We start from the raw sequence: 18,383 nt of genomic DNA, 5'->3' as shown, positions 1-18,383 counted from the left end.
ATTATCACCCAATGTTCACTCACTATTTACTCATATTCAGCAATGCATTAGTGTGTATCCTTGTCTTGAAGAATTAAATTAAATTTAAAATCATGGCATAAATGGCATTCAAACTCTTCGAATATAAAAAATGTCTTACTCAACAAACACGATTTTAATGCAACTTATTCTATTAACCAGTAATAGCCTTGTGAACTTAATCTAAAATAGAGGCTACTTGACTAACAACTTTCACCCAAAAGCATATATAAACATTGATAAAATCAACCTATATGTGTATCATGTGGTTGTAATTTCCATTCAATGTATTCACATGACTGAATGACACCACAGTGATTTTTGTTTCGTTGTATTATTGAGTGTACAATTACGTGTGTACTCGTACATATACACATACTCGTACGAAGACCTTAGCACGTATATACTCAATGATTGTATTGACCAAGTAGAGTGCAGGTCGTGTGACAGACGGGTCCGAACATGTCGCAACCTGGCTAGACATGCGAAACGCTCATCAACCACTCATCTATCATACTTGAGGTAGTTTCTGACTTCCGATAGCAGGATGGAGATAAACGGATTGAATATATTAGGAGGTCTGTTTATACCATTTGCCTGTTTACAGGTTAAAACATTATAAAACATATTATAGACGAATAGTTAATAATACAATATACTCTAGTAGCTGACATGAACACAATTGATGTTTTTCATTCCTTCCGGTTCAGATGCAAAATATTTCAGGAAACAGAAAGAAACCCATTCCAGGTAGACGTGAAAAATGGCATCGCATCCTCCATTACATTTCAAATATGTATGTTAAGCTTCTTAGCAAGCAGTGCTGCATCTACAGATGAATAAACTGCAGAAGTACATATAATCATAAAACCACACTAACAATCACTCGGTTATCTATTTATAATGCTAACATAGTAATTAAAAACGTCTTTCTTATGACTATAGGTTTAAGATTCCAGGTACCAATTAGGATAAAGAAGAGGGGAATATAGCTCAAATTCACTTTAGGATGATTATATTTTAAGTGATTGAATAATGCAAGGTAAATAAACATGAAGCGCGAAAAAAAAATCATTTTTGGTTAATACGATCAACAAATGTATTCAACTATCGTCAGACAATGTCAGGCAGTTGTCTATGTTTTACATTACTCAGGTACAACAGACAAATGTATTCAATTATCGACCTCAACAGTCGTAGTCAAGGGCACGAGCAAACACTCGTCGTATGTATCCAGGATGTTGTTTGTCTCTCACACAATGGCATGCAGTTGTCCATGTTTTACATTACTCAGGTACAACAGACAAATGTATTCAATTATCGACCTCAACAGTCGTAGTCAAGGGCACGAGCAAACACTCGTCGTATGTATCCAGGATGTTGTTTGTCTCTCACACAATGGCATGCAGTTGTCCATGTTTTACAATACTCAGGTACAACAGACAAATGTATTCAACTATCGACCTAAACAGTCGTAGTCAAGGGCACGAGCAAACACTCGTCGTATGTATCCAGGATATTGTTTGTCTCTCACACAATGTCAGACAGTTTACCATGTTTTACATTACTCAAGTACAACAGACAAATGTATTCAACTATCGACCTCAACAGTCGTAGTCAAGGGCACGAGCAAACACTCGTCGTATGTATCCAGGATATTGTATGTCTCTCACACAATGTCAGACAGTTTACCATGTTTTACATTACTCAAGTACAACAGACAAATGTATTCAACTATCGACCTCAACAGTCGTAGTCAAGGGCACGAGCAAACACTCGTCGTATGTATCCAGGATATTGTTTGTCTCTCACACAATGTCAGACAGTTTACCATGTTTTACATTACTCAAGTACAACAGACAAATGTATTCAACTATCGACCTCAACAGTCGTAGTCAAGGGCACGAGCAAACACTCGTCGTATGTATCCAGGATATTGTTTGTTTCTTACACAATGTCAGACAGTTTACCATGTTTTACATTACTCAAGTACAACAGACAAATGTATTCAACTATCGACCTCAACAGTCGTAGTCAAGGGCACGAGCAAACACTCGTCGTATGTATCCAGGATATTGTTTGTCTCTCACACAAAAAAAGACTGTCATTTGGTCCTTGACAATTGTAAGAAAATATAGGTTTTCATATTTACTTCGTTTATACAGGTATAATCAATACTTGCACGATAGTGTACAGCACGCCAGACAATTATGCGCAATACATAATGTAAGTAACTTTGTTATAGAAACTTCACGTCAAGTTTAGAAGCTGGTTACTGAATCGCTTACAACCCTTGAACTTTCCCACTTCAGACTGCTAGTGATCACGTTGTAAGAGGTTAAGATTATCTTTTTTTCAGCAGGAAAAAACATGTTTATAATGGTACGTGACTGGTAATAAAATAATGAAACATACTTAACTTTTTAAAACAAAAACAACTATCAATAAAACCTATTTAGAACACTTAAAATATAGATCCACGAAGCTTGATCATGTCAATAATCGACGAAATAATATTAATAACTAAAATAAGGTTAGAAATGATAGTTATGCCACATGTGTATGAAATGTATGAGGCATTTTATAAGGTTCAAATTTTTCATACCAAACACAACCACATGAAATAAAAACTACGAGAGAAACATAGCTTCTGACGTAATATGATGTATTGAACAAACCCGATTTACGGATGACATCCGACACCGAATTGTATTGGTATGAACTACGATTCGTTAATTAATCGACTTTGCGTTCGCAGATGATCCGTTTGTGAATCCAAACCAGTGTTTACGATTAAAGTGGTTTCTCACTGTCTCATTGGTTAATAACTTTATTTCTTTGTTCTGTTTTGTCGAATGTCCCCAAAAAAATATCTATGTAGAAAGTACCTATTAATGTACAGTAGGTGGCAAGGTAACCGATGCAAATATCTGGGTTTTATGTCTCCAGATTCTAAAACACAATTCGTGAAAATATTAATACACAAACGAGCTGCCTTCAAGATATTACACGTCTTGTTGTCTAATTGTACTCATAAAAAAAAAAAAAAAAACACTTTAAAACCCTCAATTTTAGAGACCGTCTATGATTGTAAATACATAAACAAACACCCGAAAAGTCTCTAGTTTTAAATAGAAATCTCATTAATTTTCAGTATCACATTTATTTATCATGAAATTTTGAGTATCCTTGTTGGAACTCATAATCTCTTATTGATCATGAATTTTGGTTGATGTATTTGATAGTTAAGAATATGGTGTGACAAACTGCATATTTTGTATTCATATGAGATTTGTCCAGTTTATTGCCAACACAGCATATAATTATACTGTATTTCATTACGAGATGCATTAATTAAAAGTCCATCTCCACGTAATATCTAGCCACTCGGTACGGTAGCATAGAACTTGTCTACAGTTGTTTGGTAAAAATGTAAGTACTTTATTTACAAGCAATATTTTGTATAATATAAGTTTGCTCTACTAACATCAAAAGTTTGTGTCAAACGGAAAAATTCGGTTTTCACAACGGTCAGTAGATAAAACTTATTATCTTATATTAGTCCAAAGCTAATAACTGTTTTATTAGCAGTCGATAACCTTTACTCAGTGATTGATAACTCTTACTCTACTTTGGTTATGTTCCGAGTCTTGCCATCGTCTTACTTTTACTTACTTTGTAGTTTTATCATTCTAGAAAATATCATTATTGATTTAGTTTAGTTTATATTTAAATATGTAATTTTGGCTACTATAATATTATGAATGTATAATTATTGTCCACATTCATTAGTAAACAAAATTTCGAATGAAAAATGGCTTAAAATACATATTTTAAATACAACCCACAGTAAGATTTCCAAACATTTTACTAAATTCTATGGATTGAACTTCCTACCTTGTAGCTTTGTAGCTTTGACAATATGCTATATCTATATGATAGCTAAAATAATGCCACTATCTTCTAAAAGTTATGAGTAAACCCGTTTTATACTAGAGCCTAGTGTCAAAGGACGTGAAAATGAAACATAACAAAAATGTATTTCAATTTTATTTTTACCACCTTCGTGGCAGTATCTTATAGTCTCCTTCTCCCTTCATTCTTATCTTCTGTCAAAATGTTTGATGGAAACACTCTCCCTCAATTTCTTGTTTCAGAATCTGTTTAATTATTGTTTTATAGTCATTACTATGTGAAAATAATCTTTTACGTAATTTAAATTTCAACACGTTACTATTTCATGTAAATTCATGTGTAGTAATAAAATGGTTGACTTTTGAAATTCACAGCATAATTTGCTACCCCCTTATACAGTAAAATATGAAACAGTGGAAAAATTATTTTAAAATGGAAAACACCCAGCTCTTTTATGAGCTTAAAAAGGTTAAGTAAATAAGTAAAACAACGGCTAATGTAGAAGCCAATGAAAGTGTGTTATTATCGGACACGCTATTTCCTCGTTTGTTTTTAACCTTTCAACCTTTGGAGTAAAACAGTACGCTTCATAAACCTATCATTATAAAACCTAAAGAATATCACTGTTGAACAACTTAAGAATTTGTTCACCACACTAGGATGTTTTTATCCTTTTTACATTGGTTGATTTGGCTGAATAAATGACTTATGACTTATGACTTTTGACTTACGTACGTTAATTGGTGGCTGAAAGTTAAGTTTGGCTGGCCATGCCAGCTGTCATTGTCATTTTGGGACCGAGCAAGTTTTTACATCCCTAGGGCCAAAAAATAGCTGTATCCTTGTGCATTGCAATATACTTGTTTTATTGTCACCGCTGCTTAGCAACTATTTATTATTATTTTTACAGTTTCCTCCAAAATTTTTTAACACAACTATAAATTTGCTGATGTGTTGACTGTTAGGGTGCATATTGTATTAAATTTTACCTAACCCGCCATGTTAAACTTCCCTATGCCAAGCGTGATGTATACAACTTCTTTACTTCACGAGTGATGTAAAGTTTCAAAAACTCCCTCGGTGAAGAAATTAAACCCATTTAAATAACATTGAGTGATCGACTTAAAAAAATATACCTCTATGGAGCCAACTACGTTTAACGCTAGAAATCAGCTGTGCGCTTGAATTCTATTGTTATGCTAACAATAGAATTTTCCTAACCTAGCTTTTGTTTGTAAAAGAAAGTTACTCTTAGAAGATGAGTGAAATGGATGATGAAAATATTGCACGTAACCCCCTGTATATTGGCCAGGTAAAATCTTGTACGTTACACGTTACGCAAGAGCGTGATTACATCACTTATGTGAATTATGCTCAATTATGCAACGTTCACCTGCGTGATGTAAAAACGCTCTTACTACCCTTGTAAGGTAAATAGCTATTCTCAACTTTGTATAGCGTGGTGAAAAATAGCGTTCGTACCACGGGCCTAAAGGGTTTTGCAGCTCTCGTTCGTTTTAAGTTCTCGACTTCCTCTCGAACTTAAAAAATTATCTTGGTCCAACAAAACCTCATTTTCGACCCTAGGAACGAAATATACTATACGGTGACTATACTAAGACATGCAAGTTTATTGGCTCTAACACAAGAGTAAATAAATAATTGTAGTATCGGTCTTTTACATTGATGGAGGTACAATGAATTTTTATTCGCCTTTAGGGAGTTATGGTAACCAGGCTGAGGTATAAAAAAGATATATGTAATTGAATAAAATATTAACTGCAGGCATTTACAGATTCAATCCACACCTGTAAACGGGTGGAAAGTGACCTACTTGACACGAATTATAGGGGTGACTTTAAAGTAAGGGTCCTCGAACGCTGATAACATCTCAGAGTTATTGATTTAGAGGAAACTGCTGAATGTCTAATAAGTCTTTGACCTTTTCTTTGCATTGTTAGGTATTTAAACAGATTATTTCTATAACATTTATAAGAACACGATAGAATCTAGAGTAAGCTCCCTTCAGGATGTAAACATGTGTAAATTGGCGTTATCAGGACGTGTATAGAGTTACAATATTGAATGTGTCAATATCTGATCTCTTCTGCACTACTTCATCTGTGTCCATGCATTACCTTGTAAATCTATAGAATAAGCTGTTTTATACTTGATAGATAGTAAATATAAATTTTTTGTCACAATCAAACAATATTCTTTTTAATACCCTTTTTTATCTGACAACGTTTTTTGTATACGAATGGAAATTTGAATGATGAATGAAAGAATCCCTGAAAAAATAAAACTTTATAAAAATAAATATCAATTGGTCACTGAACACTTATATTTTGGTTCTCAAAATTGTATTTTTAATAGAAGTTTTCTTAATGAAAAACATAGTTGACTGTTTTAAAAATACACTCTTGATAAACAAATTTTAACACATCATCAAACGAGATCCTACTTTCCATCCATTTACGCTAAGTTAAAGAATGCTTAGCGAGTAACTTAGCACAACGAGTGTTTTTCACCGAAGCTTGATAGCCGTAATAAAGTTAAAAGCGTTTCAAATGAAACCCTTGGATTTTCTTCTTTTCTCCAAATCTTTGAACCGAGTGGATGCATCAATATTGTATAATGTTTTATGAAAGATTTTTTGGTCATAGTTTGTTTGGAATATATTTGTAGCATTCAAGATACCGGACGCAGATAGAAGTGCTTCTCACAATATCTAATATTGCAACATTCAATACGTCTAGGTAACGTATCAATGTACTCAAATATACCTCCTGGATCCTGCCATGTTAAACTAGAGTGGATCGTTCTACCAAGAGGATCATAGAAATATGTATCATCTTCACTTGAATTTTGTCATATTTATTGTTATTTGTATATGATATTCCGTGATAAATGTGCGCCATATAAATCATGATGTTTACATAAATAGAAGTGGTTTTCCTCTTCAATATTGGTTTTTATTTCTTTAGATAAAAAGTATATAATTTTACATAGTACTAGAAACATTTTACTATCAACTCCCAGTCTACTTAGAGCTTTGTTTATTTAAAATCTCAATTTTACTACTGTAATGGCCTGGTATAAGTAATAGTTTGAATGAAGGAAAAAATACAAAAAGTTTCTGATAAATTCTAGGGTTTATTGTACGGTATGTATTTAAATCAAACAATATTCCTATTTTGAAACATAAACTTTTAAGTGTCGTATTTAAAACTCTATATAAACTGAGAAATAATAATTGAAAAGGCTTCAGACCTGTAATAGGTTGGGAATTAAAAGGAACTCCGTAGTTTTAAGTTTTGAATCCATATTGTCCAACTCGTCAGCTATACTGATCATCACAAAGTCAATGTTAATGTAAAAATGGTTTTATCTCAATGATACAATTAAGTACCATTTTTAGTTCCTTTTTTATTACAGAAAAACAAATGTAATAATTCTTCTTACTTTTAAATTGTTATTAGTTGCTAGTTTAGTGAAATACACAGTACTATTGGTGCTATTAACTATATTTTTTCCATCACGTAAAAGGATACCATGAGTTTTTTTTTCATCTTGAAGACCATGAATGATTATTTTACATGTAAACTTACTTTTATACGCCTTTTATTCCTTGTCATGATGATATCGTGTCATTATAAGGACTCGTGTCATAATGATGACAAGATTGTTTGTGTACTGTTTGTAAATTTTCTGTAATATACTGAACACTGAATTGGTAGATACCTGCTAAAAAGTGTTATCGTTACTACAACATCTTTTATTTAAACATTAGATGGTACAAAGAAATGTGTTTAGGCTGCAATAGTAGTAGAAACAATCATATATTGATAAAAAATATTGTAGAGGCGATACTTGTACACAAACATTTCGAAGTACTAAACATAGACTAACTGAAACCTGCAGAACACATCTGGCTGTAAAGTATTAAATAGCTAGTTTTAAAAAGTTGGTCACAACATATACTTTAAAAATGATATAATAACAATTACCAGATCTCAATTCTGTGGTTATATATTGGGTAGAGATATGGAAGTTGCTTGTAATGTAACATATGTTCGTAACCCGCTGGCCAATGAGAAGGGCACATGTTGCACTTTGATGTTACGCTCTACAAGCATACTAGCATGGTAGTTGGTGAGACTAGTTATAACTAGAAGCCACGTGATTACACAATAGATTGAAATTCGCTAACATTATTGAACAGAAAATCTGTAGGGTTATTTATGATACAAATCATATATCTCATGTATGTTTTAATTATAAATATAATCATGTGTTTATTAGTTCATTTTTACTTACTTCAACATTATTTCTACAAAATAAATGCACTTTTTAAATATTATCTTGTTTCTTGTCGTCTTAACATTAAAAGCACACATCTTTACATTCACACCATAAATATGAGCAAAACATCAATCGTAGCAATACCAAAAACTAACAAAAGTATATTAAAGTTAATATCTTATGATGGTGAAATCTTTTACAAAACTATAAATCAATGAAAAAAAATTAAAAAGATTGGTACTTTATTATTATTTTGACCAAACCTAATAATTATAACCTAACCTTACCTAACCTATGGGGGACAATGTTTTAGGTAAGGTTAGGTTAGAAAGATTATGTTATTTCAAACTAATCTAAATCTTATTTGGTAGCCAATTTATCGGTGTGGTCAGTATAATACCAAAGTAACAAAAGGTCATCAAACTAAAAAGAATGTCAACATTTTATTCAAATAATAACTCATATTTATCTGATTAAAGGTGTTTTTATTTCTTTATTTATATGTGAATCCTGTATAAGCCTGGTAAAGTATGATTAAACCAACACAGTAAGAGTTCTCCAAAATGTAAACATGTGTACATTGGTGCTACTAGGACGTGTAATGTAACAATATTGAATGTGTCAATATCTGATCTTTTTGCGCCGCACTATATGTGTTCTTCTATTACAAGCTTACAACTTATTACAAAACTTACTTTTGTAATACGTAACATTTTCCAAATGATTTATCATTGCTAAGTCTAAAATAACTGTAGTATTTAATGCCGAAGATAATGTCTTAAATTTTATTATTGACGAGAAACTTAGTCAAAGATTTTACTTTAAAAATATTATAATAATGCGTTTTCAGTGTTGCAAGTTGTAGCGATATGAAGTTTGGCCCAAAATAAAGTATACAGTAGAATAAGATCGAACACCTTTTATTCCTCAGCACGTTTTGGTCTATCATTAATGGTTTATTGAATTATAATTTTTTTTTAACCTTGTTGCAGAATAGCACACTTTTGTATGATTGGTTTGTATGCTTTTATATTATTTTGTGTGATGTATGGCTGTTTTTGTAGAAAAGTATTTTATGACGTTCGACCAAAATGCCGGGTGAAATTTCAGCACATTTGGGAAACTATTGAACGAATTGCTTTGTAAAAGGCAAGTATGGAAATATAAAAATAGCTTTACTTGAATCGTAAACAAGTTGAATTAAGGAGATTTACTTTAATAATGGGACATAGTTAAACTTGTTTGAAAGTAAAACATATTAAAAAAAAACATAGTGTATAATTTTGAGAAAAAAAATTACGAAAAGAGATTTTTGTGAGTAGATTAACATAACAGACCAGGCAATGTATACCGCTAAAGCCTGATGAGCGTAATAAAGTTAAAAGCATCTCGAATGAAAGCCGTTGGATTTTCTGCGTTTTCCACAAGTCTTTGCTCTGAGTGATTGAGGAGTGACTGAGTTTACATAAGTTAACCCTGAAATTACCCTGGTCAATTTTGTGACGAATTATGTTTTATAAGCTAACATATAAGCCTATATTTTTTACATTTATCAAATAAAACCCTTACCCTGAAAGTGTTTGTACGAAAACACGTTTCGATGTATTTTCTTCATTATTAAGACATTTTAATGATAAAACTAATATTTAATAGGAATACATTCCCAGACCAGTTTAACGTCCCTATGGGAGTTCACTTACAAGTGAATGTAACATTTCTCTTGTTACATGTTGCATAACATGCTCATGTCAAGGCCCACGTGACACCATGGATTGTTATGTTATACAATCTCTCTAGAGATTAATAGAGGACATTGGTTATAATTAGAAACTACATAAGGACGATGAACATACTCTATAGTATATTGGTCATAGTCAGCGTTCAGCTGAGACAAGAAATTTTTTAAAAAGTGTTTTAAAACCTCTTATTAACTAAATTGCAGGGTGCCGCAGTTAAATTTACTATCTAATGACAGTCTTAGGAATCAATATTACTACGTTGTAAACTAAAAAAATGACGGAGTTTCGGATACGTCAACAATCCATTTAATGGGCAAGCTATAGGTTCTATTCAACAGATTTTTCTTAATGTCACAAATTTATTCTTAATTTTTTTTAAACTAATTCTAAAATGGTAAAATAATTAAAATACAAGTTATACAGCCTGAAAGTAGGCTACTAATTCAAAAATTGATATAAACTTAGTGGGGAAGATTACAATAATGTTATCAATTGTTAAAACCATGAACATCTATGCTTAAAGTGAATCTGTAATAAAAACATAAATTTTGATCAAGCTCAAAGAGCAGATATGTTCGTAAATATCAATAGGTTTGCTCTTAAAATGTAGTCGATATACTTAAATAGCTTGATAGTCTTTGTTTGACATGCAAATAAAACTGTACTTCAATTCAGAAAATTAAGTAATTTATTTTACATTATTAATTTAACTATATTATACATTTAATGACGAATCATACCAAAATATGTCCTATTTGGTTACATTTTTATATGCACAGACTGTATTCCTTAATACAGGGGCTGATCAGTTATATTATCATAATGTATATGACGCAAGATTAAAATTATACTACAAAGAAACCCCATTGTGCTAATTAATTAGTTTTGAACCTTAAATCTGAAATCTCTATGTAAAACTACTTAAAGCTCCTTTTGACACTTTACTGATATCTTGACACGGTTACTGATACTAATCATTGTAAAAATATGTTTGTGCATAATATATAACTAATTGTTCAAATGTTTTTAAGTGGGTTTTTCTTAAAAATGATAATTAAATGGACAAAGTTTTAAAAGCAAAGCATTCACCATAGTAGGATTCATAATATACAAATAAAATAATTCGCATTCATTTTTACTTACATAAATTTACATTTTAAGGTGTGTATATTGTTAGTTTTTAATAATTAGTAATAATTAAAATTCCACGAAATAAACTTAACAAAATAAGGTCATGAAATAATATTAAGAGCAATGTAATAATATTTTTCTTAATATGTACAGAACAGTCGGGGAGAAATAACTATGAGAATTATAATTGAATCACGACCTTTAATAAAATTTAATTACTTTCGTAAAGATTACGTCCTAAGTTAAAAAGTGATGCATTTGGTGTAATCAATAAAGTGATACAGTTGAAAGCATCGTCAACAAATAACTTGGATTTTCAAAATTCGTCTAGCCATTTTAATAATAACGATAAAATGGTTAACTTTGTTTGCACAAGATTGAATTTAAACTTCATTAATTTTGTGTAATGTACTAATTTAATTTGAAAAACTAATGTGTTTAAAATGATTTTACTCCTTGGATTAAAACCGCTTGGTAAGTAAATCATTTATATAAACTCAAATGCAAATATATTAAGTTGTATTATTATCGTCAGTTAAGAACGCCATTTTAAATATTTTTGAGAATTTTGAACTATATTTTAACGGTAAAACAGTATATTCTTCAGATTTTACTTCCATTTAATTATTCCCAATCAGTTTGTAGTAAATACAATTTCCTTGTAGTTTGCAAACATATTTTACCGGTAGTTTTTTCTCTTTTTAAAAAATTTAGAAATATACTACCTCTTTCTTTCTTATTGTTGGATGTAATCTTTACTGTAATAGTGTACAAGGATCAAAGAAAAAATTTACGTGCTTTAATGCGCTATTTTGTGCGTATTAATAATGTGTTTCACATTTAAATTTTTAGTCCATAAAATATATAAGTACAAATCGATAGTAAAAATCAGTTAATTTATATGCACAAATGTAGTTCGTCAATTAGTACGATGTCATGACAAGTCTACATATATTTAAAAAAATATCATATTTCTATAACGGGTTATTTAAAAGAAAAGTAAATAATACAGCAAATAGATTGTATGAAATGGGAAATTTATTTTCTTCCACACTTATTAGATGATGTATGATACAATTTTTTCATGATTACTCAATGTAGATGATACTGTTCAGTGTTCAGTTCTGGTTGTTTTTGTTGTTGTTGTTGTTGTTCTTGTTGTAGACGGTGACAGTCTGGAAGAAGACGTTCTTGGCCTGCTGGAAGGTGTTGGCCTGGACTTGACGGTCGAAGGGGAAGCCCTGAGGACGGTTGTCGTTGTTCTGGTTCTGGTTGTTGTCCTGGTTGTTCTGGTTGTTGTTGTTGTTGGGCTGGTACTGGTTGACAGCGACCACGAACACGTACTGCTGGCCGTTCTGAGATCCCTTGGGCAGGATCAGGTTCTGAGGCAGAGTGTACTGCTGCTGCTGCTGTTGAGTCTGGTTGTAGTACAGGTTACCTTGCTGAGCCTGGTTGAAGATGGCGCGAGTGTTGGGCTGCTGCTGGACGAACCTGGTGGACTGCTGGGAGTTGCGCTGGATCTGGTTCTGGCCGTTCTGGACTGTTGTGACAAACGACAAAATGTTAGACATATGCACATCCAATCATAACATAGCATCTAACGTATACGAGTTTTATTACGTTTTGTAATTTATAACAGATATCATATTAAAATAGAAGAAAATCCGCTTCAAGGACCATAATAACTACAATAATATAGAAAATGTTACAAGTTTCAGCACAGTAATTAAAGAAAAATTCAAATATTCTATTATTATTTTATTTTTTACTTAAAACCTAAATTTAACTGCGTAGTCCTACTAATATTTTATTTAACATTTTAGTTGAAAGCACATTTTATCACTTTTTTACTAAATGTGTTTTATGAAGCAAAATAGAGGCCAACAATGTTCAGAAATACTTACGCTTGGTGACGAAACGGTCAATCTCGACAAAGTTCTGCCTGGCCTGCTCCAGAGTGTACTGGTTGCCTTGGGCGTCGTACTGGGGTCCGATGAAGACTCGCACGATGGCGTCGGCTTCCTGCTGGCTGTTGACCTGGATCTGGTAGTTGAAGGGCTTGTTGTTGAGCTGCTGTTGCTGGGCCTTGTACTGGTAGTTCTCGGCCTGCTCTCCCTGCTGGTAGTTGATGGCGTTGTAAAGGTCCACCTCGTTGTTGTCGAAGTAAGTGACCAGCTTGTCGACGTTCACAGACTGAACTTGAACACCGTCAAAGTTGACCTGCTCCTTGTTGTAGGGCTTCAGTTGGTTCTTGAAGTTCTGGAAGTAGTTGACGACGCGGGCGATGACCTGGTAGAAGACGGGGTCCCTCAGGGCAGCGGAGTTGGTCTCGATAGCTCCGGGGGCGGCCTGGTACTGGTTGTTGGGGTCGACGATGCTGCCAACCACCTTCCTGAAGACATCGAAGTAACCGTAGAATCCGTTGTTGGCAGCGTAGTACTGGTTGTTGACAGAGTTCTCGTTGGCTTGCACAATGTTACCCAGAACAGCGACTCCGTTCTCGGCGTTCAGAGACTGCTTGGTTCCCTGGTCCTGCCAAGAAATAATTGATCATTGAATCGTAGTGTGTGCAAACTTATTTGAAATTACTACAGTGTCTCCAAGATATGAAAGCAAGGATTAATAATCAATGAATAACAAAACCTTAAAAAAAATTAAATTGTGTATAAATTATATAAAAGGAGCATAAGGTATCTGTACAATTAATGTTTATTGTTTTAAACATTATCCTGTTATCTTTAAGTCCTTTTTATTACGTACAGTAACAAATAATTATGTTTTAAAAATAATTTATTATTGAACCTGTGGATGGGTAATATGCAGAATAACCTTAGTTAAGTTATTAGCTATTGATTAATTTTAAATAAAACCACTATTACTTACGTTCTTGACCTGCTGGCTGTCGACGGCGTCGGCGATGCGCCTGTCAATGTTCTGCAGTTGTTGCAGGTAGTTGTTGTTGGCGTTGTTGATGTTGACGTTGTTGGGACGGGCGGGCACGGCCTGGCCGTTGTGGTACTGCAGCTGGGGGTTGTAGCCGGGCTGAACGTTCTGGTTGAACTGGAATGGCTGCACGTTGGGCAAGTTGTTGGCGTACCTCTCCAGGTTGTAACGAGCCAGAACCTGTTGCAGGTAGTAGAAGAAGTTCTCGCCTTGGTTGGCGTTCTGGTTCTTCTGGTTGTACTTCTGCTGGTTGAACCAGGTGGGGTTGAAGATCTGCTGGTTGGCGAACTGCTGGTTCAGGTTGATGTCCTCGCTGAAGTAGGCGACGCGAGCCTCCTGGTTCTGCTGCTGCTGGTTCTGGTACTGGTTAGCCTGGTTCTCATTGTCGTAGTTCTGGTTGTTCTGGTACTGGTTGTTGAACAGCTGCTGGTACTGGTTCTGGTTACCCTGCTGCTGCTGTTGTTGCTGCTGCTGTTGCTGTTGTTGCTTCTGCTGCTGGTTCTGGACGTAGTTGTTGGTGTTGTTGGACTGGAAGACGGCTTGCTTCTGGCCTTGCTGCTTGTTGTTCTGGGCCTGCTGGATGGCCTGAGCGTTGACGTACAGGTTGGGGTAGACCTCGGACTGGGGAGGCAGGACGACGCCCTGGGTGTCTTGACGCTTGACGATGGCGACGCTCAGAGCGTAGACGAACTGTCCCTCGTTGACGCGGTCACGGGCCCAGCAAGCGGCCTGGTAGAAGGTGTCAAAGTCCTTGGCGAAGTAGAACACGTCGAACAGCTGGATGGCCTGTTGGAGCTGGTTGGGGTTGTTGTAGTTGAACACTTGTCCACGGGGCAACAGACCCTGCTGGTATGCGTTCTGGAACTGCTTTACGGCGTTGGCGTTCTGGAACAGGAATTATGAAATTAAATCGGTGGCCAAGTAGTATAAATGATATAATATAGTATAATATATTTGGTTATTTAAAAACACTGCAAACTATATTATTTAAAACAGCATCTCGTTCATAGGTATAAGGCCATTTGGAATATGGCAAAATTATGGTATAATACTGAACTTAAAAATATTTTCACTTACAGTAGCACTAGTAAGTCTGAAACTTATTCAAAAGAAACATTTTTACGTACAAAATAATGGAAGTTTTATAGCATTATATTAGAGTTGGTATGATAGTATTTATTTGAACTACTGTATTTAGTTTTTATATTAAATTGAAATATTTGAAATTGAAATACATAATACTATTGACAAAATATTGTTGGCCAAAATAATAACAAATTACTTAATACAAATTTCAATGAAAAAATTTTTTCACTATCTTACGCTTTTAAAATGTTTAGTTAAAATGTTATGTGTAGTTGATATGTTACTCACGTTGAAGTTCTGGTTGTTGAAGTTGAAGTTGTTGCCGATCTGCTGCTGGTCCTGGTTGTAGTTGGGCTGTTGTACATTCACGAACAACTTCAGCAAGCTCTGCTGCTTCTCGTTGAAGCTTTGGTTGCCTGAAAAGGTGTTCTTCTTTATTATATGTAATTACCGAGCAAATTCATGTCATTAAATAACTTTGTTATGTTACCTGTAGTTTTTTTACATGGAAAATATATTTATGAAACAGTGTTCTCTAGTAATCATGACAAAGAGATCAAAATAAACATAAAATTAAAATACAGGAACTTTTATTAGTTTTTATAAGTAATAGTTTTTATAATGGTATTGTTTGTATTAGGCCTATTTTTAGTGGGGCTTAGCTCATACGTTATATTACATTAAGATTGTCTTATAAACCCTAAATATATCAAAGTTTTATTTAAAATGTAAACAACTTTGATTAAATTAAATAAATATTTTAAATTTAAAAACTCTTTATACTTATTCTGTTTGCAATAGTTTGAATTCATTGTAAAATGAAGGAGTAAAATTGTTACTACCCAGTCAACTGAGTCAGATATATTAAATATATTTTATTTAACGGTATAATACTTAACTGAATGTACAGCACTTATATACAATTGGTAAAAATTACCTAAAATTTAATTGTACCTTATAAGCATCTGTTGACCTAGTACCAGAGTTGCAATTATAAGATTGTATTAAGGACGTAAATAAGTTGATTTGCTAAGAAGATTCTAGTTAGTGTACTGCTGCATATATCTTAAGCGAATATTATGTTGCTTATTTTTTAACAGTTGATTAAAAATTCTGGTTCTTCATTATAAAAAAAAAATATAATTATTTTCTGAGAAAATATTTTGGTTCAATATTTAAGCTATGGGTTGTACCTTTGAATATTAATATCTTCTGTATCCAATAGTCAATGGTTTTACCGACCAAAATATCAATAAAAATATTTAAAAAAAATCCGCGTTATATTGTAGAAGGTATTTTTTTCCGTGATGTATTTTTATAAGACCAATTTTGTTAATTACTGTATTTGAATATTTACTAAACAATGTTTCATAAGCACATTGGTCTTAACGCTAACAAATATGGTAACATGTTTACCTTGTTAATTATAAGCTTGTGTTTTAATGAATGTAATTTAAATACTGGATAAAACCCAATATATTACCAAGATAATTTTTTTCAATATCTACCTACTATTAGTTAACTACATACAAGTAAATAGATTTCCTCCGAAAAAAAATATCCATTTATTTATTTAAATGCTACAGTACAGGCTTACGTGCATATTAAATTGCAGCATAGTATGTTGCAAAATCGTTGTTAAAATCATTCTTTAAGTCGGAATAAGTTATTGATGGTGTAAAAAACAACAAAAATGTTTTAAATTTTAATTTCTTTGCGATGATAAAATTGAAAAAAAAATGCAGTTTCTTGGAATTCGAGACATTTCAAACTATAAAAGCAATAAGTTTCATTTATGTCGTGTCACAAGTAGTATAAGCTATAGTATGTTATGGTATTTAGGTTACCTTGCTGGCCTTGAGGGCCGGCCGCGGCGAGTGCCAATCCACACAGAAGCAGGGCTGTAAACTTCATGGTGAACAGTGACTCTGCAGACGACCGCTGGGGTATATATTGGCGCTGCTATCGCACTATCTGCCGACCCTGTGACTCGAACCGCCACAAAAACCGGGTCCAATCTTACTGTTGCCAAAAAGGCTGATGCAAATGTTGGTTTGACCATAACAAGATAAAGGAGCAAATAGATACAGGATGGAAAGAGACATGTTAAATTGTCCCCATCCTGCTGGCCAGGTTAAGTAGTATAGTTGATTTTGGATACGAAAGTAGATACGTAGGAATATCTATATACACTATCTACATGGAACAGCTAAAGCCAATACTATTTATGTTAACCTTATAATGTTATGGAGTTATTGAAGTTTGTGGGTTTTTAAAAGTTGAAGGAACATAAAATTAGAGATTTGACTGGCAAAAATGCCTCCTTTCCCTCAATGCTCAATAGCACTAAGCTTGGGGAAAACAGGGACAAACACAATTCAAAAACAAACATCACAAAAACAAAACTATACCACATTGAATTTGTCTAATTAAATTTATCCTGCCTATTTAACTATTATTTCATGAGCTTACATCATCAATGTAATAATACTAAACTGAAATTAACTAACTAAACTATCAATATCGTAATGATTAACATAAAAATTATAAAAAGTTGTTTGATAAAATAGTATTGTTAAGGAATATTTTAAATTTTTGAAAACCACAAACAAAATGTATTAATATTATGTATTTAAAAATGATATTATATTCATGTAATGGAATTAAGTTTTCCTCTCAAATAGTTTGAAGCTAGAGAGAGGTAAATAAGTCGCTGCAGTGTACAACAAATTTGGAATGCGAGAAATAAATGAATTGAATTGAAATTGAATTAAATTTAAATGCTTAGTATAAAATGTACTTCATACTAAAATTTACTCGTATGAAATATACTTGTGTTGATTTAATTATTGATTTTGCAACAATATAATTGGCATTGACATATATCTATACCAAAGTTATAGCTAATAAAAAAAAACAAAAAAAAGCTTTGTAGTTAATCCTCCAGTAGGCGCGCCAAAACTTAAGACAACTGTATTATTTTTAATATTTTAAGGGTTAAGATAAATAATAAAATTGTTCTAGATTCAAAATAATTGGTTTTTATGTCAATTGGCAAAGTTAGTTTTTAGAAAGAATATTTTTTTCTCTAAGAAGATTTTTTTTTTTTATTCTCATATATATTTTCACTTGGCATAAAAAAAAAAATTCAAGGTAACATATAAATTAAAACATTGATTTTGATTCACTGATTTATTGATTACACAGAATTATGAGTGTTACACATGAATTTCATTTGTTGGACCA

General features: G+C 32.8%; 1 protein-coding gene across 1 annotated transcript; it reads right to left on the bottom strand.

The window, feature by feature from the left end:
* Positions 1-12,126: 12,126 nt before the first annotated feature.
* On the bottom strand, positions 12,127-17,088 carry LOC128992284 (allergen Cr-PI-like). The gene is made up of 5 exons (XM_054415775.1): positions 16,985-17,088; positions 15,426-15,553; positions 13,992-14,936; positions 13,013-13,640; positions 12,127-12,648 (listed from the first exon to the last, which is right to left on the bottom strand). The coding sequence occupies exons 1-5, from the start codon at positions 17,049-17,051 to the stop codon at positions 12,227-12,229; spliced, it is 2,190 nt and encodes a 729-aa protein (XP_054271750.1). The 5' UTR covers positions 17,052-17,088; the 3' UTR covers positions 12,127-12,226.
* Between the last annotated feature and the right edge of the window lie 1,295 nt (positions 17,089-18,383).

Source organism: Macrosteles quadrilineatus, unplaced genomic scaffold (genome assembly GCF_028750875.1).
Source record: "Macrosteles quadrilineatus isolate MER2022 unplaced genomic scaffold, UCM_ALF_1.0 Scaffold_4__1_contigs__length_99947679, whole genome shotgun sequence".
NCBI classification, from domain to species: domain Eukaryota; kingdom Metazoa; phylum Arthropoda; class Insecta; order Hemiptera; family Cicadellidae; genus Macrosteles; species Macrosteles quadrilineatus.
This window is presented reverse-complemented; position numbering and strand designations above follow the sequence as displayed.